This window comes from Opisthocomus hoazin, chromosome 9, assembly GCF_030867145.1.
Source record: "Opisthocomus hoazin isolate bOpiHoa1 chromosome 9, bOpiHoa1.hap1, whole genome shotgun sequence".
In the NCBI taxonomy this organism is placed as follows: domain Eukaryota; kingdom Metazoa; phylum Chordata; class Aves; order Opisthocomiformes; family Opisthocomidae; genus Opisthocomus; species Opisthocomus hoazin.
In genome coordinates this window covers 27069726-27093136 of record NC_134422.1, presented here as the reverse complement: position 1 = coordinate 27093136, position 23411 = coordinate 27069726, and the positions used below count along the sequence as shown (strand labels likewise).

Sequence of the window (23411 nt, the reverse complement as noted above, 5' to 3'; positions counted from 1 at the left end):
CTCCACAGATCTAGAAAAAAGCCATTAGGTTTAAAATCTGCTTTTTTTTAGAAGTTATAGTAGTTGTCTGTGTTAATTTACTTTCACAGAATTTATATTTCTGCACTTCTTATGCTACTGTTTGTTAAGCTTAACTGCTTGGAACATCCAGCAGAAAAATTGTGAAGGAAACAACAAAACCACAGACCACCAAATCTATATATTACCAAATACAATTTTTGGACTTCAAAGTTATGTAAAAAAATAATTCAAACAGTGTATTATAATAGTGTGCAGCCACATGTCTGAGCTCAGCTTACTTATTTAGTCTGGTGATTGACAGATACAATTGGTAGCTTCTTGGATGTTTTAAAATGAAAGAAAGTAAGACTGAATCTCATTGGTATGACTATGTCTGTGTCCTCTGCTAAAAAGCTGCTTTATTACTTTCTTTGTCTTGTGCTTATGAGTTAGGAAATTTGCAATGGCTTGTAAACTGCACATGATAAAATTGAATTATAAATCAAAACCTTTGGAACAGATGATGTTTCCTCAGTGTATCCCTTTTGTGCTTCCAAAATTAGAGTTGTCAGTCAAACCAACAGGTGGTGTGTGGTTACACAGAGTGGATCCCCTCTCACAAGATACTTTCTTTTAGGAAACCAATCAGAACAGGCACTGACATGATGAGGCAGACCTGTCAGCAGAGCTGGGGTATATAAAGCAAAACAACTATGTTAGCACTTCTGAGCAGTCGTGCATTCCCCGCCTCGCCTCGGGTGTAGGGATTGCAAAAAAACAAAACTACACTGTCAAGACTGTGTAGTTTTGTTTTTATGATTAGAGGCTCTACAATTCTCATGCTGGGATTGTCTGAAAAAATCTTACTCTGGATAAGGACGTCGTTCAAGAAGATTTCGTTGGGCTTAGCCCACTCTTACAGGCACTTTGAGAGATCAGGTTAGTAGCATGTTTCTGCTAGTGCAATGAGTATTTTATCAGTCATTAATAATCCTGATATGATCTATTATTTATAGATTTGCTCACGGGGGTAGGTATAGGTTTCAGCATATAAACGTGGAGCACTTAAATTCTCTGGTAAGATTATGTCTTAAATTTCTGGAAGTGAATTTTGATAACACTCAGCAAAAAGTTTTTCCAGTATATTTAATGCTAAAGACTATATAAATTAAGGTTTGAAAAGTGCATGGAAACATCTGCTTAACTTAAAAAATCCTTTCTGTTAGGAGTGTTCAAGGTTATCCTACTGAGAGATAAACTAAGAAGCTCCAAGAATAGCTCTGATAAAATGCATGTGGTATCAGCTAAGCGCTGATGACTTTTTAAGGGAATCAACTGCTAAGGTATCAATTACATGGCAGCTCTGGAACACTTGTCTGCTGTCATTCATAGCTGGGAAGGTTATTTCTGGAACATGACATTTCAGATGCATGCTTTCAATTCTAATTATACAAAAAAGCCTTATAAGATCAGATCTTCATGACTGAAATTTGCCTAGACAATAAAATATACAAACTTTGTGTGAACTCGATGACAATTCTACTTAGTTAAATGATTTCCAATCTATTCTGAAGTCAGGAAATTACACACATGTATAAGCTTTTATAATGTTTAATTATATTGTAAGATTATTTCCATATATTTTAGCTGAGCTTCAAAACATAGTTATAGCTGAAGTAGGTCTTAGTGAACTACATGTGACAGATATTTGTCTTCATCTTCCTTTTAGAAAGCTAGTGTTGTGTTAGGATGAAATGTCGGTAATTTCTTTCTAATTTGAACTCATTTCCCCCCACCATCGAAGCTGAAAAGCTTTGATAAAAGGCTGTTCCTCTGGCAAGCTGAAAGAAGTATCCAGATAACCAATAAAGGCACTAAAAAGCAACTCAAATTCCCAATACTATATGCAGCTCTGCACTTATGCACTTTTCTATGTAGACAGCAGGCACTGATTTCAGTGAAGTAACTCATGTCATGAAGAATTTTCACTTCTTTGAAAGGTAGCATAAACTTGGCTCACAGTGAAAGAAACTTCACTTTCTCGTTAAGTTAAGCCTGGGACTGTCACAAAATCAGGCACAAAAGCCAAAGTGAACAACAGTGAATGTGTGAGTGAGATGGACTTGAAAAGATTATGGGGTTTACCCTTCTTTAGTAAGACATGTTAGGGTCTCAGGGGAATTTTGTGTGAGAAAAATTGTAATTTTAATAGAAGCACGATACTATTAAGAAGTTACTAGCTACATTTTAAAAACCTGCACAATTCAAGATCAGTAAATAAATATGTTCATGCAAATATAAAATAATCCTGACAGAGATTTCCTAGTGGCAGTGTGCTATTTCAAAGTAGGGTCTTGTGGCATAGGAAGGGAAAGCGAACTATTTTTCTTTCAGATTTCACATGGATCTGCAGTTGTTCAAACTATCAGTGTCAGTGGCTACCTTATAGCCTAGCTCACATTTCGAAGGAGGCTGTCTTCCCATATTCAAAATTCCACTGAGATACTTTCTAAGAAAGAGTAGAATTTTATCTGCATCTTTAATGCCAGTATGCTTCTGTGTAAAATGAAATTATTCACTACTTACAGACTGCTTGTAAAAGAGAGCCTCCTGGCATTTTTTTAATTATTAAAAGCCAAATAGATTGTAGACCTGCACATTTTTCTTCAGTTGCTACTTAGTGACCTAGTTGTTTTCTCACTGGAGAACACAAATGCTTTGCACTATCAAAACATTTTCAAATCATTCAAAAACATTTTTGCATGTAGGTTATTTTCTCTTTATGTAAAGGAGATTCATGGACAAATAAAGGCTAGATGACCTGCACAAGGTCATGCAATGAGTAAAGCAGAACTTTGTCTCCTGCTGCATACTTGGGATGCCAATTCACAGCTTCACTAAATTATAACAGTTGCACATCCAGCTCAGCCAAGGGTGCCCTAAGAATAATCTGCTATACAGCTTTGTCAGAACTTACAGTCTTCAGGTTTCACCTGGTCAATGTGATTTAAAACTGAGAAGAATAAATTGTTATGAAAATAATTACATATATTTCTAAAATCTAGCAAGAAGGATGTGTGTATAATAACAATTTCACCATTGATGCCTAATTATGGTTTTGTTGCTTTCAGAGTGCCTGTAAGGATGACGACAAAAGCACCAACATTTACGCAGCCATTACAAAGTGTTGTGGCACTGGAGGGTAGTGCCGCAACCTTTGAGGCTCATATTAGTGGTAAGGTTTTGATTAATTCTTGCAAGATTGTTTATTTTTTGTTATTATTTTTGGTAACGTTTATGCTAAGACAAACAATAACAGCTTTTGTAGATCATAACCTGACCTGAACGGGTAAAGATCAGTGATGGAATGTGAATATATATCGCATCATATGGTATTGCTCAGCACTATGAGGTGCTGTCAGACATCCACAAACATGCTGCGTAAAGTTACAAGGCTTCCCAGGCAATAGCCAGTCATCCTGCCAGTGCCACTGGTGTCTATTTCTCATGCATGTTAGAATCATCAAAACAGGGGGGGAATAACATTAAAGCGTATACATAAAAATACGTACTGTGCTAATGAAGGAACTTCATATGGGTGCAGAGAGAGTAATCTTGTTTGCATATGCTAGTTCGTCATTGCCCTAGTGCTAAGTCTTACTCTGGCTAAGCTGTATTTCTACCTTCTGTGCCATTAAGTTTACTTAATTCCAGAGTTCTGGCAGGGGGATTAAAAGCAAAAAATCTAGGTCCACGTGGCCGCTGAGGAGGGTAGAAAACCCTAGTTTGCGATGTAGTAGATGTGTATGGTGATCATGATCATAGTATAAGGCTGGATTAATATAATTTGTTGGTGCAATTTAAATATGCCACATAATTTTAAAGGCTAATTCATTTTTTCAGTCTACACTCTATTAAAACACCCTATCTTGTACAAAACCCCATGCAACCCCCCGGGATACCTTTACCAGACAACCAACACCCTGTTACAAGAGTGCCTCTGACCTCGGCAGTGACTAAGGAGAAATGACACGTGTTCCTGCTGATGGAATTATGTTGTCTTACAGGCATTAGCAATGTGACGATCCACATACCGTAAACCACTACCCAGATGCTCTGTGACAGGTGCAAGCACATGATCTGTCCAACTATAAAAAAACTGACATCTATGGTCCATTGTGGTTCATCCCTTGGTCCCTTTGGATAACAGTGGCTCACACAAAGTTCACACAAGGTGTTTGAACACATCCTGTAGTCTACATCCATGATATTTTTTCATGCCTTACTCAGTTATTTGTCCTTCTACTATTCAGTTCATTGCCCTGACCTTCTGTTGTTGTCTGTACACTGTAAATTTTCTGTGAAAAGTTTATTTCTGCTGTTGATTACAATACTTATTACAAATACAGAAATATATCATCAGAACAAGTTGGGATACTACTATTATGGCTCAATGTGTAATTTTGGCTGTTTTCGTTTATTTGATATCACGGAGTACTTGGGAGGGGAACATGACTTTTTACTAAGAGGAGATACATTTCTTCTAATAGCATGAAACACATTTGTGTTTTAATCCCAAATACCCTGTGAGGCAGTCTCCTGTTAGCTTTTATTCACATTGTGGGATTCTGGAATATCTTTCCTGCCCCAAAAGTATCCACCAAGATTGACAGATCTGACAGTGGCTTTGTATATAGTTATTCTAATGCGTGAAAAGATTCAAGTTTTATTTCTTGAGCTAATTGCATAAATAATGGACTACACAGTCTTGCTACGTTTTCTGCCCTTCCTATCTGTCATGAATTACTGTGAATTTGAAATTCGGACTTTCTGTTTATCTCTGATAACACTGCCCTTTTACATAGAAGATAAGTATTAATACAGAGCTACAATTTGAATATGAAGAGCCCAGTTAATCTAAGCATACCAAGAAGAGCTTAGCAACCGCCTGAGATGCAATATAGCAGTCTGTAAACTAGAACAAATGAATTGTACTGTTATATCAGACCGTGAATGAAGTGCCACATTACAAAGGTTTGATATCAGACAAAAATACCCAGTACCTCCCCCTGTGCACAGAAAGCACAGAACACACAAACCCCGTGATTAAAAGCAGTGAATGCAGAGCAGCTAGGACGTCATCACAGGGGGAGTCCTACTGGGTGAGCAGTGACTGAGGGGACGTGACACATCATGTCACTGTCACGAAAGTCTGCTGTGCTGCTGACATTAGAACTGTGCCCATCCTCATGTCTCCACAGTACTGATCAAGTATTGAATTTGTTCATAAAGAACTAACCTGTACTCTGTTTAACTTTCTTTGAACCACTGTTTTCAGGTATTACCCAGTGCAAGCCAGCATATACACTCCGTGTATTGCTGAAAGCAGCACATACATTGTACACTGGTTGGCAGTTCCTGTCACTTATGTCATTGTCAGGATAATCTCATTGAATTCAATTACTTAAGCAGTGAAGTTGAGGCTCGTCAGGTTAATTTTCTTCTTTTTGGCAATAAAGCTCAAAAAACCTCAAGAACAGTTTAAATGAAAAAAAGAATGTCCTAATAGTTAATATTCAAATCATAGTGGCACATATAAAGTAAGTCCCAACTCCATATAGTCCAGGCAAAAATATCTATAATCTGAGGCAAATCTTACCTTTTAGTCCCCAGCTCTGTGGCATGGGACTAGCAAAGTTCTAGCAAATTTGTGAATGTGAGTTTCTTTTAATATGAATTCGGCCTCAGATTTTCAAAGTGGTTTCTAACTTTGGTTCCCTTGAACATACCTGTTTTAAACATCAAAATAGACTCCATTTTCAAAAATGTAGGCCTTGTTCAATGTGCCACACAAACCCTCATGTTTGCTAATCATCATATGATGCTGCACCAAGGAAAGGGCGACATTTTGGCAAAGTTTCAAGAAATTCCCTGTTGACAACATGATTTTTGGTTGCCTAGCTTAAAATATTTTGGAACTCATTTGCACAAATGTTGAAGACACACATCTCTGGATGAAATCAGTGGGATCCGCTGGATACTCTATGGTGATAAAGCCCAGGTTCTCCTATACCAGTAGTACAAAGTTGAATTGTACTAGTGTCATCAGGGCTGTTTGATAACTTCTGTTTGTGAAATTAACAATGCTTATATGTACTTTTACCCCTTTGATTTTTAACCCTCCCTAAAACTGGCCACATTCTCCTTCTGTCTGTGTGTGTTTCTATTTTTCATATATCTAAAAATCAGTTTTTCAACTGTGAGTGAAATATAAAACTTTCCTAACTGAGTCTGATGTGACTGCAGACAACCAGTAAAAGCTTCAGTCTACACATCTCAGCTTCTCTTTCATTTTAGTCTCACACAGTCATAGTTCTGGCACATTAAAACTGCAAATAATTAAATTACTTTATAGGAGGGATACTCTACAGAGGAAGCAGAATTCTGTGGTCCTGGGGTTTTCCAAAATACAGAGAGTGGAACTGGGAAAATTAGAGCACCTGTAGTAAGTTTCAGATCTCACTCCTGAGCCCTTGTGGAGTGCAATTGGTGATTTGACTTGAGAGAAGTACAAGAAGTAAATTTGCAGTGATTTTCATTTTGGAGAAATGGTGTTGTAGGACTACAAAAAAGACTATGAGCTAGAACTCACCTTAAATTAGCTGATCTCCTTGTATAGCTTGTATAAAAATTTTACCTGTTCATCAAATGGATTTCAGTTGCTCAATAAAGCTGGCTGAGTAGAACACTGGGAAGAGAATTTCTATTAGGAATCTAAAATCACCATATAAAGCTGAAAAAACAACTGTAGATATAGGTGAAACTCTTCTGAGCAGAAGACTCTTACTCATGACCTTGACAACAACAAAACAATAATATATTTGAACAACAAAAAATCAGCTGGTTCCAGCTGACTGCTTTCCAGGAACTGCAAAGAGAATGCAGAAAGCAGGAACAAAAACCCAGAATATAAACAGCACTTGATCTTGGTGTCTACAACAGCCACTTTTTCTGTCACTTCCTTTTCTAAAATCATTTTTTGTCAGGACAACTACTTAACTTGGTTGGAAGTTCTGATTTTTACTTTGTTGCCAAACTATTGGACTGGATTTTTTTGTTAGCAATACTACTTAGATACTAGCAAATAAATAAAACTATACCTCACATATATCAGTTCATCCCCCTCATAATTTTGATGTTTTGTTCCTCAACAGGATTGCCAAACACTACAGTCCAGTTATTATTCAAGTGCTTTCCTAAATGCAGTAGCCTGTGCAGTTGTGCTGTTGCTCTGTGTATTTTAAAGACCTTTCTGAAAAAAAGTTCCTTTACTGCTGTGTCACTCATAGATCCGTGCCTATGCCATTACACTCCACTGTAACTGCGTATATGTGAGTGACCATTATGCTAATTTTGGATATCTGGCATCTTATAGCATCTTAATCTCCTTTTGTCTTCCTTTTTCTTTAGGTTTCCCAGTTCCTGAGGTGAGCTGGTATCGGGATGGCCAGGTTCTTTCTGCTGCAACTCTGCCCGGTGTGCAGATCTCGTTTAGTGATGGCCGCGCTAAACTGGTGATCCCCACCGTGACAGAAGCAAACAGTGGAAGATACACCGTACAAGCTACCAATGGATCTGGGCAAGCAACTAGTACTGCTGAGCTACTTGTCACAGGTATTAAGTAGCCAAAGAAAGACACCTCTGTCTGCTAGCAATGTGAGAAAGAGAGCAATAGCAGAAGTGTCACAGATAATGAAAGAAATTTTGGATTTGAAGTACATTATTAGCAAAGAAATAGCAATCCAAATTTCTTTCCCTAAAGCAGTCCAGAGTTCAGCATATAGTCTCACCAATAATTTCTAACATCAGCCCTTGCACCTTAACTGTGTAAAGTTTAATCTTGTTTGTATAAAGATCTTAATCACGATTACAAATGCCTGGCTTAGCCCTGTATGCTTCTGCTCATGTTATCTGTCACACTGGCTACATTCAAAATACACATAAAAGAAAGGATGAAGTTACACAAGATGGAACCCCTAACGGTATGTAATGATATAAATTATATTTAACAGAATAATTCACATAAAGGGTCATACCCAAGAGACTGCGATTGCTACCTATGGTTAAAATCAATGTATCTCTAATTCTACAAACATCTGCAATTGTGGCCATAATCAGAAATTTGAAACATGTGAAAAAAGTTTAAGGTATTTGCATTTTGGCAAACCAACTTTTAATGTTTTGAATGTTTGAGAAGGTAGTATCATCTGTCAGTCGCATATGAAGAAGAAATAGACCTTGTGCACTTCTAGTAATGAAAATATCTAGCCCTTACAGTTCTTTTTCACAGACGTTATTGTTTTTCTATTTATTTCTTCAATAAAACTGCAGCTGGAACAGCACCACCAAACTTTTCACAACGACTACAGAGCATGACTGCAAGGCAGGGAAGTCAAGTTCGACTTGACGTGAGAGTGACTGGAATCCCTACACCTGTGGTGAAGTTCTATCGGGATGGAGTAGAAATCCAAAGCTCCCCCGATTTTCAAATTTTACAAGAAGGAGACCTTTACAGCTTAATAATTGCAGAAGCATATCCTGAAGACTCCGGTACCTATTCAGTAAATGCGACAAATAATGTGGGACGTGCTACTTCAACAGCTGAATTGCTAATTCAAGGTAACGGTTGAAGTTGCAAGCCATGAAAATAAGAGACCATTCATTGTTATAACAGTACAATATGCACCACTTCGTCAAAGTTATACCAATAAGTTCATTTATAACTTCTTTATGAAAAGTTATTAACTTGCTGTGAAAAAGCAGTGCTTTGGTGAAATTTGCCAAAGACTTTTGTCTGAGAATTTGAAAGGACCTTTTCTCAAGAATGGGTCATCTTTAAACTGAGGACACAGTAGACAGAAAAAAGTGTGGGATAATTTCAGTTGTTCTCATTTTGTTCTGTAGATTTCTCGAAGTTGTATTTGTAAGCTGGCTTTGATAGAATACATCTATTAGACTGCACAACTGTACTTGGCCTTGTAAATGAGCCTGGTACGGATGAAGACAGTTCTTAGGTAGAGTAGAATTGTAGCGGTGAATCATGCTACCCTGAGGAGTCTTGCATGGATCTCACCTCAGTCAGGCTTTCAGATTGTGTAGCTGGTCATTTGTGATTTAGGACTGATTCTGAAGAATCTGCAAAAAATGTATTTTGGTTTGTTGTTTTTTTTTTTTTTTCTTCTAATGACATAGTAAAGCGAAAATATTATTTAAACTTTTTTCACAATTATCTGTCTATAGATACCACAAAAAACCAGATGGTTACTTAATTATTTCTCTGTTGTTTATATACATTTTGTATATAATTGGAATTGCCATTTATTTATTTCTGCAACTGCTTATTGTTTGTTGCCATGTGCAATTCTCCTGACCATGTTTTCCCTTCCAAAAGGTGAGGAAGAAGCCGTTCCTGCTAAAAAGACAAAGACAATTGTTTCGACTGCTCAGATTTCACAAACAAGACAAGCCAGAATAGAAAAGGTATATTTTTCAGACACAGAACAGGTAAGGCTAAAATGCAGATGATTACTTCTACAGTATCTCAGACTTGTTTTCTCGATTTCGTTGTAGAAGATTGAAGCCCACTTTGATGCCAGATCACTTACAAGTGTTGAAATGGTCGTAGAAGGTGTGACAGCCCAACAGCTCCCACACAAAGCACCTCCACGAATGCCTCCTAGACCTACATCAAAATCACCAACCCCACCAATAATTGCTGCAAAAGCGCAGATGGCACGACAGCAATCACCATCACCTGTTAGACAGTCACCATCACCTGTAAGACATGTCAGAGCACCAACACCCTCACCAGTAAGGTAAACTTATGATTCTTTCAAACAAGATTGCTGTTTGAATCGCTTTCACATATAGCAGTAATGATGTAGAAAGAAAGCATAGTACAAAATGCAAAAATGCACTGACTTAATACTGACTGAGTTTATCCTGACTGTGAGCTATAATGTGCTGTATTTGCCACTGCTATAGAAGTGCTTGCCTCATACGTACATTTTCTATCCCATATGGAAGAAAGTTCTTCAGAGTATAAATCCCATTTGGTTGCTCTACATGCAGCTGAAGTGGCACTCAAAGCTCGAAGTTCATGATGAAAGAGAAGAAAACAGTTGAGCAGTTGGCCTTGATTAGTTTAGATGAACAGAGAAAAGAGCGATGACGCTCTGAGGAACGGCAAACAGAATGGAAGGATATGTAAAAAAACGTGGACACATGTTCTATATGTCTGCTGGTAATGACTGCAGAAATAATGTTTTGAAGGTAGGCAAGCTAAATGTGGTTATGAAAAATGTTTAGCTCTGCTGCGTAAAGGGTCTTGAGAAGGAAAGTGAGTGCTTTGAAGAGCAGGGCTTATGGTCTGGGAGTCTGCAGGAGGTCTGTGCTGAGAGGCAGGTGAAGCGAAAATGGCTTTGGAAGCCCTGCAGTTTGAGCACCCTGAAGCATCAGCATCATGGAAGGAATGTCTACAAGCTGAGTGCGCAGAAGAGCCCCATTTAAATTGCCAGAGCTAGGTATGCTGGTGAATTTTGCTTCATTGAGAATAACTTGCAAGGACAGGAAGAAAAGGATTGATAGTATCTAGCAATAACTAACAAACTGCATAGATGAAAGAGTAATTCAATAATGCCATCTAGAGTGCATATGGAACTAAAATTTTGTACTCCCGTTTTGGTCAAACCACTTACAGACATACAACACATTAGAAACCAAATCTAAAAATTAATGTGATGCTGCTGCCCCCTGCTGCTGCAATTAGTTAATGTTATCTGGGAAACGCAGCATAAAAAAATCCTCTCAAAGAACACCTAAGTTAGAAAGCCTGTTAAAGCATTTTGAAAAATGTTTTAAAACTGTCTGCTAGAACTGGGATTGAATTTTTTTAAATATTGATATTTAGAAACTAGCATTTTCCAAGTGGCCACCAAATATTGTGGCTGAAATTTGTAAATAAAAGTATGGGAAAAAATATAAGCCCCGATCAGAAGTTGCCTGGAGTCTGAATCCTTGTATGGATGACACACAGAAATGAGATGTGGTGCAGGAGTAGATACAGTTATGTTGTTGCTAGGTGGATGCCACATCATATTTTTACAAAGAGTGTTTAAACTTATCATTTTGTCTCTACAGAAACTGGACCACAAATACAATACATAATACAGCCTGTAAGCTTTTTATATTATTCCTGTTAGGAGAATTAAAATAGAGAAAATGGAAACTAATGATGTATTTTGATACTTTAAATATATGTTCCTGAATGAAATGCCCTTTGACATTTGCTCATATTTCTTTATGGAAATCTAAGGTACTACAGATATGTTACAGTTATGAGTATGACAAAAACGCACATTAGGCATAATGTAATTTACAAGTAGAAGACCTCAAAAGCTTTTTTAAAATTAAAGTTGTGAAGATATCCAGAATGGGTCATGAATTCAAGTTCAGGCTGAAGTTGTTTCCATAGTTGTCATTGTATTACACCACATTAATTATATTAATACTTTATTTTTTCATTAGGTCAGTTTCTCCTGCTGGAAGAATCTCCACTTCACCTATTAGACCAGTGAAATCTCCATCTCCGATCCGTAAAACACAAGTAGTGACAACAGCTGGGGCCGAAGTCCTTCCTCCTTGGAAGCAGGAAGGATATACTGCAACCGCAGAAGCCCAGACGAAGGAAACAAGAGTATCTACAAGTGCTACCCAAATAAGAACTGAAGAAAGATGGGAGGGGAGATATGGGGTCCAAGAACAAGTTACCATTAGTGGTACTACTGCTGGTGAGGTTGCGGCTGGTGCTAGAGAGGTAAAGTCTATTTTTGGACAAAGCATCAGTTTTACTCTGTGTATGTGTGGACTCACCACAGCTGAATAGCTCTGCTAAATGGAATCTGAGAGGCTGTGTATAAAAACGTGTGTATCTGCTGTTGAGAGAGTTCCGCTACAAGTATTTAAATGCTTCTTTGCAAGATTCTGTCTCTGTACGTGTTTTGTGCTGCTTCTGAATGTAAGCAAACTGTGAAAAAATGTCTTTTGATGTGACTGATGTAGGTGAGAAAGGACAGTGAAAAAACAGCAGCTGTTGCTACGGTTGTTGCTGCTGTGGATCAAGCCATGGTGAGAGAACCAGCTCCAGGTGTTGTAGAGCAAACTGCTAAAAGGACAGCAATGACTGCCGTCCACGTTCAACCTGTTCAGGAGCAGGTAGAAATAGAGCACTGACATTTTATTTCCCCTTTATCCCGTCATCCAACATGCAAACAAGGCATGATTCACTGTGAGGAATTAACAAGATATTACCCAGCTCACCGCAAAAGCATGCATACTTGTATAGAGCATCTGGACTGTAAAGGAATGCTCATGGATCACTTATTCCATTGCTTTCCATCATAACAGGATTGAGCTAACTATTCTTAAACTGTTTTCAAGTTTAAGAATGCCTTCTATGAAAGGCATTCCTGTATTATCCTTTGTCATTTATTCTCTAACATTGTTCTTCTACTGATGAACTTTTTCCTCTAATATCTCATTTATAATTTCCCCACTAGAAATAAAATAATTCTCCCTTAGTATTTTTCCTTCACTTGTATTCCTCTCTTCTTTTTCCTTCTCCTCTTCTTTTGATTTTCGATTTGTTACAATGAATTTTAAGGCTTTGTTTTTTTGTTTGTTGCTATAAAAATCAGATGAGAAAGGAAGCAATGGTAGTAGTTACCAGTGATAAAGCCACAAAACAAACAGTAACATCGAGAACTAGAGAAGGAATTGTTACTTCACAAGAACAAAGGCACATCTCTCATGAAAAGGTGAATACAGATGTTACCTATGATTCTCATGCCCTACCTTGTTTCAAAATCTAATATCTCACTAAAACGATAGGCCTATGAACAAGACAAATGACATATCATAATAGTATTTTTTCCTTTTATATATGTTCACTCTTCTAGTTCACATTGCTGTCATTCTCCCCTCTCTCCTTGATGATGACTGTATTTCCTTTTTTATTTCACTTCCATTTTTAATACCTAAGAATGTGATAGATAAGCTTGCAAAACATTAACTTAGGGGAAAAAAAAGTATTTTTCCTATATCGTATGGTGATTTACTAGATAATACTCTCAATCATTTAAAGAACTGGCATGTAGGAAATACCTCTTAAATATTCCTTTTGTTTTTTTTTTTTTGATTTTGTTTCTAAGCTTGCCATTTGTAGCCTGCTTTGTTTGTTGGCCACACAGGGGGTCAGAAAAAGGAAGAAAAACTCATTCTGCATTGAAATCAATTTTGAAAATACTGATGAGTGATTGGAACGCAGATTATTTTAGCATATAGTTTGTCAGACAAATATGGTTTAATGGAAGACGAGCTTTTATAGAGAAATGTTATATTTGCATTCTGGCTGAAATGAGTGAGGAAGAAAGTGTAACCTAACTTTAAAGTACTGAGAAACAGAAATCCACCTGGGCAAAAAATCACACATTTATGTGCAGATTACATCTGAGCTTCTTGGCAAAGTGAAAGTTACCTAAAATTTGTTTTTAGTATCCTACACTTTCTTAAACTGATTATGATGCAGGACAGTTTTTCTCTGATCCGATTTTTTTTATTGCTGCTCTCAGTAAAAAAGCAAGCATCTGTGGAATTTTATTATTTTTATGCTAAATGTATATACGTTTCATAGAAAGTCTGTTTATCTTTATGTTGTTGTTTCCAGACTAGACGATTTTGAAATTCAGTTTGACATTTTTCCTCCCTTTAATTTGTATCCTCTTTTCCAAAAGTATCAAAAACTCACATACCTTATATTTTTAAACAATCTATCATGTAATCTTCTTTACTTGTAAACATGCAGGTAAGAAAAGAACCAGAGAAAACTCCAGTACCCACAGTAATAATTGCTACAGACAAAGCCAAAGAACAAGAAAGAATATCAAGAGCTAGAGAAGAAATATCTACCAGACATGAGCAAGTGCACGTTGCTCATGAAAAGGTAAATAAAATTACAGATGTGTAGCTCATTGTTATACTCCAGTAAGTTTACAAAACTTCGTTCTTCATCAAATGTACTACACACCTTTGCTCTGCTTCTTTATGAAAAGAAGATTACAAAATGTAAACTTTATAAAGCAAGGTATTCCAGATATAGACCCAGCATTGCAGGTCCAGTTTTACTGACTTCATAGGAGCTGTCTATAGAGGAAGAGGGCAGCTACCTTCCTACAGATCCTTTGAGCATTACGGCTTTTATTGTCAGGGTACTCAGAATTTCATCTGCTGCTTAATGACCTCTGGTTTTTGTCTGAAGGTAGATTTCTGAAGATAAATTTGTAAAGGTTATCTCTCACGATATGATATTGACATGTGGAGTTTAATTTAACGAATTTCATATTTGTGTGAGGACTGAATGCATCTGCTAGACCATACCGTGGAACCATTGTTTGTTGGAGTAACCTATGAAATAGTTCCATCTACTGGTGGGAGTAAATATTAAGTCAGTAATACTCATTTTTATGCAAACAGTTGCTACAAAACATAGCAATGATATATCACAATTAAGTAGGAAGCGGGAAGATTCTTCTCTAATTCACACACAGATTAATGCAATATGTTGATGACTGAAAGCATTTTGTTCAGCTAGCATATAAGGTAGGCTATAACTTGGTCTGTAGTCCTGGTTATTTTGTTTCTTAGGTGATGTTTTTATTTTATTGGTATATTCTGAAACCTTATCCCACTTTTCCGAAAAGCTGTGCAATTTTGACAACAGGCATAATTGATTGCTATTATTTTTCTTTACCATAAAAACTAGATAAGAAAGGAAGATGTGAAACCTTCTGTACCTAAGGTAGTAATTACCACTGATAAACCTAAAGCACCGGTCATAATATCCAAAAGTAAAGAAGAAATTGCTACCAAACAAGAGCAAGTGAGCATAACCCATGAAAAGGTGAATAGCACTATTACAACCATATTTGATTTTTTATCCCCCTTTCTTTACAAACTTTATGTGTCCCTCAAAAAATACTAACTATACCAGTTCCAGCTCATTTTTTCTAAGATTTATTCCACTTACAAACTTTTAGAACTACTGTTAATTAAACTATATTATTCCACCTCTATCTTTCTCTCCTAACTGTTCTCATTAATAGAATCCCCATAATTCTCTTCTGACTGACCTTTGGAATTAAATGACTGCCTCCTGACACATATTTTAACTTTTTTTTTTTAAACCATTACTTTTATTTAAATAGGTGTCAGGGTGTAACTATACTTATCAGTATATGTATAATACAGAGCTGTGTGCAGCGCACAAACATCTAACCGCTTGATTCCCTTACCTGTTCCCATTCCAAAACGCTTTCCCATTGTTCAAATATCTTTCAAGATCATATGTAACGGAAACTTTTATTTCTGTTATAATAATTAGATTAAAAAGGAAGCTAAGAAAACTACTGTAGTTCCGAAAATAGTTGCCACTGATAAAACCAAAGCACCAGTCACAGTGTCCAGAACTAGAGAAGAAATTACAGCCAAGCAAGAACAAATTCATCTAGCTTATGATCAGGTGAATATAGCTGTTACAGATGTGAAATGCACTGATCGAATTTGTTTTATCTGCAAACCTCACCTCTTAAGAGCTACTTGGGTGAAATAGAACACCCTCAAATTAATTCGTGATAACATACCCCTTAACTGGGATAACTGTCAAGTAACAGAGCCAGTGTGCTTAAGTTCTTACTGATAGAGGTTTATGTCTCACCCTGTTAGGAAATGCCAGTTTTAAGACTACAGTCAGATGTCTCCGTGAAAGCCTACTCCCTACCAATGACTTTCAAGTAATGTTTGCTTGTTCAAATTTCTGACTCGGCAATCTTTTTTTCTACAAGATGATTCCTTGTAGTTTTATGGTTGTCAGACGAAACAATCTCTCCCTATTAGGGTTTTAATTGTATTGTTTTTTGTGCAATACAAACTCTAACATTCATTCAGGCCTGTCCAGTTTATTACTTCTGACAATCAGACAGTTGTTGACACTGCTTTGTTCCAATAGGACTCCCACAGTAGAAAAGCTTTTCTGTTATGATATAGCCGGGAACTCTCATATGTGGAAGAGTAGCTTAGTTGCCAACAGCTTTTATTAAAATTCTGTCTGTCTGTCTACTTTGTAGACAGCATGTAAGACTCACTCAGAGGAGTCAGACTGCTAAGAGATTACAGTTACTTGTTAGATGATGTAAATTTAGGGCCAAATTCAAGCTGGTATAAACAATGATTTTGAAATCGGCAACAATACTAAAGAAGAGGTCCCTGTTACCTAAACACTACTTTGCTCTGTAAGCAATCACATTTTGGCCTCACTTAATTTATTCTAGTTTAAAGTGATAATGATTTTAAAATCAGCGTGAAATTATCTATTAGGTTTTTTTTCCCCATCTACAAGGCATACATTTCATATGCTCCGTTGCTACATCCAGATCAGTTATGACAGTAATAATAAACAGTAGTAATAATCTTATTGCCTACTGTTGGCTGACTGGGCAGAAATTTGGACCCTGATAACATAGAAGTTGACAGTATTTATCAGTTATTAGAAACAAATAAAATTCCTGATACAAATGCGTTATTTCCAATTTCTCAGCTCAGTATTCAGTCATATGTAAAATCATTTAAAATTGATTAGCACTGAATTAACAGATATGCCTGCGGTAGAAATTTTTATGGGCATATTCCTTAGTAAAGACATTCACACCAGATGCTAGACACATTCTCTGTGTTTTCAGTAGCATCCAACAGTTATATGGAACTGATGAGCATACTGACTTCAAAATTATGTGCACATTTACATACCTGCTGTACTCTTATACAAATAGCCATAAATGGGACTATAAAGTATTAAAAGTGGGCTTGCATGCAAATATTGGTATATATAAAGCACACAAGCATAGATATGTTCTAAATATGCATAGACAGAGCTCAGAAAAAACATGTCTATATTTGAATCTACTGACTCTGAAGTGTATTTATGGGTGAACATATTTGATGTTTACGATATTGCTTTTGCATATTTGTGCACTCTCTCTTTGTCTGGAATATAGTTGACTGAGCATTATATTTATAAGTATTTGCCAGATATGCAATCCTTTAGTATAATGATGAATATTTGTATAATTTCTGCCAATGTTATCTGTAGACTGAAGCTGGAAAAAGGGCTGAAGCTGTAGCTACAGTTGTTGCAGCAGTTGATCAAGCTCGTGTTCGATCACCCTGGGAACGAGAACAAGCAGATGAAGCTTATGTAAAGCAGAAAACTTTGGAATATGGCTACAAAGAGCATGCTGTAACAGACCATGTTGCGGAGGCCCCAGCAGAACGTCATGTTGTCACTAAAGAAGTTAAAACTGTCTATGTTCCTTCTGAGAAACATATCTCAGCTGCTGAAAAGAAGGAAGTTCATATATCAACAGAGGTTAGACTCAGTTTACATTGCATTTTTTTCAAAAAAAAGATTTCCCAGTGAAATCTGTTTCAGTTTGCAGAACAGCATCACATTCTCAACTTTTTTCATTGCTTTGTGTAGACAAAAAGAGCAACAGAAACAAAGACTGAGAAAACAATTCATGCTGAACACCCGCGAACCCGCACAGCAAGTCCTCACTTCACAGTCTCCAAAATTGCCATTCCTAAACCAGATCATACATATGAGGTAAGAAGTGATAAGTATATCCAGGAAGAACAGCATGGTCGTTTACAATAACCAGTAGGTCACCCATGCCATTTGGCTTTTCCTCCCACTTCAGTATGGTGCTTTCCCAAGAAGAAGAATTGTTTACTCTCTACAGTTGTTTTTGTTGGCTTGTTTGACTAATAAAGACAAGGGCTGTAAACAGGCATATGAACTTCTAAATGTGATTTGTAATTGTTGGTTATTTAAATGAGCTTTTCATCTGTTTAAGGATACAGCTTCAATACTTCATGTCAAACAGTGAGATAATAAACATTTGTTTTTCAACTTGTGTTTTTTGAAGAGCACAAGTATACCTCTTCAATCTTCGTATGTGCATCAGTTTACTAGTACATTGGAATCTGTGCTTCTTTCTTCCTTGCAGATTACTACATACTAAGCTAGTTTTTGAAATAGAAAAAATCCAGGCTGCGTAATAAAAACACCATCCATTTTTGATTATGTTTTCTGTTCTTCTGTTTGATGCCTTCATGTAATATTAAAAGTTCCCATTTCATTAATTTTCTGTTTAAAACATGCTTTCTCTCTTCACTTGGACTTTAAAAATGAACTGGTTTTTTCCTCAAACATCATTAAACATTATAAAAATTACCTAAAATATTTTTCTCTTTAAAGATTTATGTATGTTCTCGAAAGTTATTATACCTACAATAACATTTTGAAATCTCTTCAGTTATTTTAATCACTGACAGTTATGTAATTAGAAGTATTGTTCATTGCAGTGTCAGACTGATTAAATGGAAAGCTAAGGCCTCAAGTGAATAAATTTAGAGGACATTTCTCATGTTGCACTTCAGAGGTTCTTGACCATTTAAAGATCAAAAGTAAAAAAAGGAAATATTTGAATGTTAGACATATCAAAAATAATACAAGGATACTGTATCTCTGGTATTCTACTACTGCAATCTAAAACTAGAAGTAATTTTTGTATATATAGCTTTTGCAGTGTCAATAAATAAGTAACTATGGAATCATATGCAATCTGCTTGAGATTTACACTTGTCACCTTTGAAAACATGAGAACAACAAAGATGTAACTCTTTCTCTTCTGTTCCCTAGGTTTCAATAGCTGGATCTGCTATGGCTACTCTGGAAAAAGAGTTATCAGCTACTTCTGCTGTGCAAAAGATCACCAAGCCCGTGAAACCACCTCAGCTAAAGCCACATGAAGTCAGGATAAAAACAGAGCCAGTTGCTCCTCCACAATTTCCCTTCGGAGAGGGTGCTGAGACCTATAGAAGTCGCTATGATGTTGAGACTAAAAAAGAGACAGGTGTAAGCATTAAAGGCGAAGCAGTGTGGGAAGAACACTTGGTGTTGCGGAAAGAAGGCGAAGCAAAGGTATGTTACTAAGCAAATTTCCATCACCTTGACTGACTTTCATCTTAAAAACATAGCACGGCCTCACTTGTTTGCTGTTTCCTCATTGCAATTTTTCCACTTGTACAGCATTCTGCTGACTTTTATCTTTGTTGTTTTACACAAATCCTTTTAAGGACCTAATATTTACTATGACAAAGAGTTCTCTTTACTTCATTTCTTTTCGTATCTAAATTCTGCTGTTTATGTCCTTGGCTCTGTTAGGTGTTTATTAACTGTGCTTTAAACAACCTAGGTGACAGAAACTGCCAGAGTTCCTGTGCCTGCAGAAATCCCTGCTACTCCGCCCACCTTGGTCTCAGTAAGTAATTTGTATGTATGTAGATTAGAGGAGTTACACTATGTTTTCACCCATTTTGTATTCTAACCTTTATCTTTGAAAACCTGACTGTGAAAATTTGACTTTATTTAATCTTTTTAACTCTGTATTGAAATTACTCAACCATACAAATGATCTCTGACACAAACTATTCTGAATGTCCCTTATGGGGATGATTCTTCAGAATTATGTCACGTAGTAGGTTGACCTTTGCTGCAGTGAAACAATTTCTCACCATGATCTGCATAAGCATCAACCTGCCTTTTTATTTTCTTGTTAATAACAGTAATGTGCAGAGATCCCAAATCCTGTTTCAAATACTTCGCTTTGGAAAATACCTCTTTTTTGCCTGGATACCTTGCTGAACAGACTGTTGTTTTGAAGTAGACATTATATTTTCCATTCAAATAGGTTTTAGTTGTTGAAATGTCTGTTTAGTGGTGAAAATATATACTGACTGTGATGCTTTTTTTTTGTCATACAGGGCCTCAAAAATAAGACTGTGACTGAAGGCGAGTCTGTCACTCTGGAGTGCCATATCTCTGGTCATCCTCAGCCTACTGTGACATGGTACAGGGAAGACTACAAGATTGAGAGCTCTATGGACTTCCAGATCACTTTCAAAGCAGGGCTTGCTCGCCTTGTGATTCGTGAAGCCTTTGCAGAAGACAGTGGAAGATTTACCTGCACTGCTACCAATAAGGCTGGGAGTGTCAGCACATCTTGCCACTTACATGTGAAAGGTAAGCATATTTATCACCGTAGGAAGACCATAATTTAGTTAACTGTATATTACTTGTAACGTAACTAAGACATTTTGTCAGCTCCCAAGGAGAACATATGCCTTGAATTGTATTCCAGGGCTGCTAGGTAACAGGGCTGTTCAGACTATAAGCAAAAGGCCAGTTATGGGCTGATGGAGACTCTAAACTTGCTTCCTTGGTGGAAGTACCTGGCCCTCTGAGCCAACTAACTACTTAACCTTCTCTCTCTCTTTGTGTCAACTAAACTCACTGCTTGAGTACTATTAAAGTATTTTAAAATCCACTGTATCATATTTGCCTTGCAGTTTCAGAAGAAATTGAGACTCGAGAAACCATTTCTGAGAAGGCAGTTACAGAAGAGAAACGGTAAAGTTACTTTCCTAAATAGAATGCTCCTACTGTGGTCATTAGTTTTTTGCGCTCTGTTTATGAGAGCTTCAGACATCAGCTCACTTACCTGCACTGGAATCTGATTTCAGCTATGTGGAGACAAAGGACGTTGTAATGGAAGATGTCTCTGCTGCAGCAGAGGAAGTATCAGGAGAACCCATACCTCCTTTCTTCATGAGAAAACCCATGGTACATAAATTAATTGAAGGTGGGAGCATTATTTTTGAATGCCAAGTAGGGGGCAACCCAAAGCCACATGTCTACTGGAAAAAAGGTGGAGTTCCTCTAACGACTGGCTACAGGTATTTCGAATACAATGCACAAAATCTATTTAAACAGAATTTTACAAATATTTAATTGACAGTGATAAATTTTGATTCCCTTACTGATGCTGAGCCAAATAACATTACTGATTTCTTGGAAATTTTATTTTTGAAATGGAAAAATCATAGGTTCAAGTCTTAATGTGAGACGTTAGAAGGCTGCTAAGATTTAAAATATAAATATTCAAAAGACCATAAAGTGAGAAATGGTACATATCCTTAAAAACAAATCAGGAAGAAGCTTTGCATTTTTTTATTCTATCTATGCAATGTTTGCATTCAGTTTGTGCAAATCTTCTCTATAGAAAGCAACACATTTTCAAGGAGAGAAAAAACACAGTTGTAGCATTCTTGAAAAGTATCATACTATGATGACCCGTATTAGGACAAACTATGTGCAGCACAGATCATTTTACTGTGTCTGAGAACTAGATCTCCGATATTACAGTACTGCTGTTTACATCCTATTTATTTCAGTGACAACAGAAAGTAGACCTGTACTCTAGTTTCAGCCTGGTTACTTTTCCTGCGCTGTCCTGCAGATTCATTGAATGAGAATTGCCTGCAAAATTTTATCTTTTTTTATCTTGTACAAGTTAGTTGTGATTCTGATTAATTGTATAACTAGAAGTAAATTCACTAAAAAGTCTGTTCATCAGAATTATAGAGAGTTTTTACTTTTATTTTTTCTATAGATACAAAGTGAGTTACAAAAGAGAAACCGGGGAATGCAAACTAGAAATTTCCATGACTTTTGCCGACGATGCCGGAGAATACACTATTGTTGTTCGTAATAAACATGGAGAAGCTTCTGCAACGGTCTCCTTACTAGAAGAAGGTACATTGTAGATTAAAGCAATGGGAAAAATATTTCTTAAAATTAACTTTAAAATGGGAAAATTGTTTTAAATTGTGCTGCAGCTTAGTTTGGTCAGTTCAAGAAACGTGAAGGGAGAGCTGGTGACTCTGTTTCTGCAAGACAGAGTATTTGACATCAGATTCCTGAAGGACTTATATTCTTTGCTAGAATGTGTAGCTATAGGAACCTTCTTCTGTTGACATCCGTAACAATCTACATAACGTAAGACGTGCAGAGAGTGATGGAGGGAAAGGAGGTTAATCAAGTAATAGGTTGTTCTATTATAGGGAAAGAAGCTAACTTTTTTTTTTTTTTAAATTGTCCATGTAAGAATGCATGAAAGTTTGCAGGAGACAGAGCCACAGTGAAGAAACTGCAGAATAGTCTATACAGGTGCTTCCATTTTGAGAACTAGAACACCTGAATAGCACAGTAAAACTTTTACCTGTTTACAAAGCTCATCTGAGGCCATCAGTCTTTGGATTTTATTGCTGTTTGTATTTTACTGGCTACACAGACAGAAACTGTGCTTGAATCACCAAAACCAGTAAAATACATTTGCACTTGTTTTCTCTATTCAATCCAATGAAAATCACAAAAACTTACCATAATCAATGTGTTCTGAATTCATAGCTGATTATGAAGCCTACATAAAATTGCAACAAGAAATGATGTACCAAACTCAGGTCACTGCATATGTACAGGAACCTAAAGTGGCTGAGGTAGCCCCAGCTCTTTCATATGGTGACTTTGAAAAAGAATATGAAAAAGAACAAGCCCTAATTAGGAAGAAAATGGCTAAAGATACAGTGATGGTCAGAACTTTTGTAGAAGATGAGGTATGTCTAAGACTCCGTACTGACTTTTTACCAGTACAAATCACAAGGTCATTATCTGACAGACAGAACTAATGATCTTGCTTTTCTGTATAGGAATTCCATATTTCTTCTTTTGAAGAAAGACTTATCAAGGAAATTGAACTCAGAATTATTAAGACCACCTTAGATGAACTTCTCGAAGAAGACAAAGAGGAGATGATGGTTGATATTTCTGAATCTGAGGCTATAGAAGCAGGATTTGATTTAAGACTGAAGAATTACAGAACCTTTGAAGGGACAGGAGTTACTTTCCATTGCAAGACGACTGGATATCCATTGCCAAAGGTACCCAAAATCTGTATGAAATTAATTTCTTTAAAAAACCATCTGGTGCTCTACTTGAAAAGTCCCTTAACATCTCATAGCCAGACATTCTACATTCTGCACAAAACCTAGCAAATCTCAAAGAAAATCCAGTCTTTTGTTTTGATATCAAGCTGAATTTTCCTTTCGTCCCTTAATAGAATAGTGTTAGGTTGGTGAGCTAGTTCAGAGTTAGGTTAGATTTACCAGTTAAGTTGGTCTCACTTCTGAGTATCTCTGAGTTAGCCCACACAAGTGGGGAACACGGTAGCAAGTCCAGTCTAAGTCACTTCCCTCTTCATCAAAATGGGCTTAGTATCTGTTTCAAGCTCTGAAGCTTGTGTTTCAGGCTACTGTGAAATCACATTACATTACAGAATCAC

The 23411-nt window shown here is 36.7% G+C and overlaps 1 protein-coding gene across 32 annotated transcripts in view; it reads left to right on the top strand.

Moving 5' to 3' along the window:
* Positions 1 to 741: 741 nt before the first annotated feature.
* TTN (titin) overlaps positions 742 to 23411 on the top strand; it is a 245384-nt gene continuing 222714 nt past the window's right edge. For 29 of the 32 annotated variants that reach the window (XM_075430122.1, XM_075430093.1, XM_075430121.1 and 26 more), the window contains exons 1-20: positions 742 to 939; positions 3132 to 3235; positions 7471 to 7674; positions 8392 to 8679; positions 9452 to 9540; positions 9631 to 9875; positions 11587 to 11875; positions 13922 to 14059; positions 14879 to 15016; positions 15497 to 15634; positions 17261 to 17536; positions 17648 to 17773; positions 18872 to 19153; positions 19428 to 19493; positions 19996 to 20254; positions 20581 to 20641; positions 20755 to 20967; positions 21684 to 21826; positions 22481 to 22686; positions 22780 to 23010. In XM_075430122.1, the coding sequence (XP_075286237.1) occupies positions 3145 to 3235; positions 7471 to 7674; positions 8392 to 8679; positions 9452 to 9540; positions 9631 to 9875; positions 11587 to 11875; positions 13922 to 14059; positions 14879 to 15016; positions 15497 to 15634; positions 17261 to 17536; positions 17648 to 17773; positions 18872 to 19153; positions 19428 to 19493; positions 19996 to 20254; positions 20581 to 20641; positions 20755 to 20967; positions 21684 to 21826; positions 22481 to 22686; positions 22780 to 23010 (3483 nt within the window). In that variant the 5' untranslated portion in view covers positions 742 to 939; positions 3132 to 3144. Of the gene's footprint in view, positions 940 to 3131; positions 3236 to 7470; positions 7675 to 8391; positions 8680 to 9451; positions 9541 to 9630; positions 9876 to 11586; positions 11876 to 12120; positions 12274 to 12755; positions 12876 to 13921; positions 14060 to 14878; positions 15017 to 15496; positions 15635 to 17260; positions 17537 to 17647; positions 17774 to 18871; positions 19154 to 19427; positions 19494 to 19995; positions 20255 to 20580; positions 20642 to 20754; positions 20968 to 21683; positions 21827 to 22480; positions 22687 to 22779; positions 23011 to 23411 lie in introns of all 32 variants that reach the window. The other 3 variants (XM_075430123.1, XM_075430099.1, XM_075430105.1) reach the window with 3 other exon arrangements.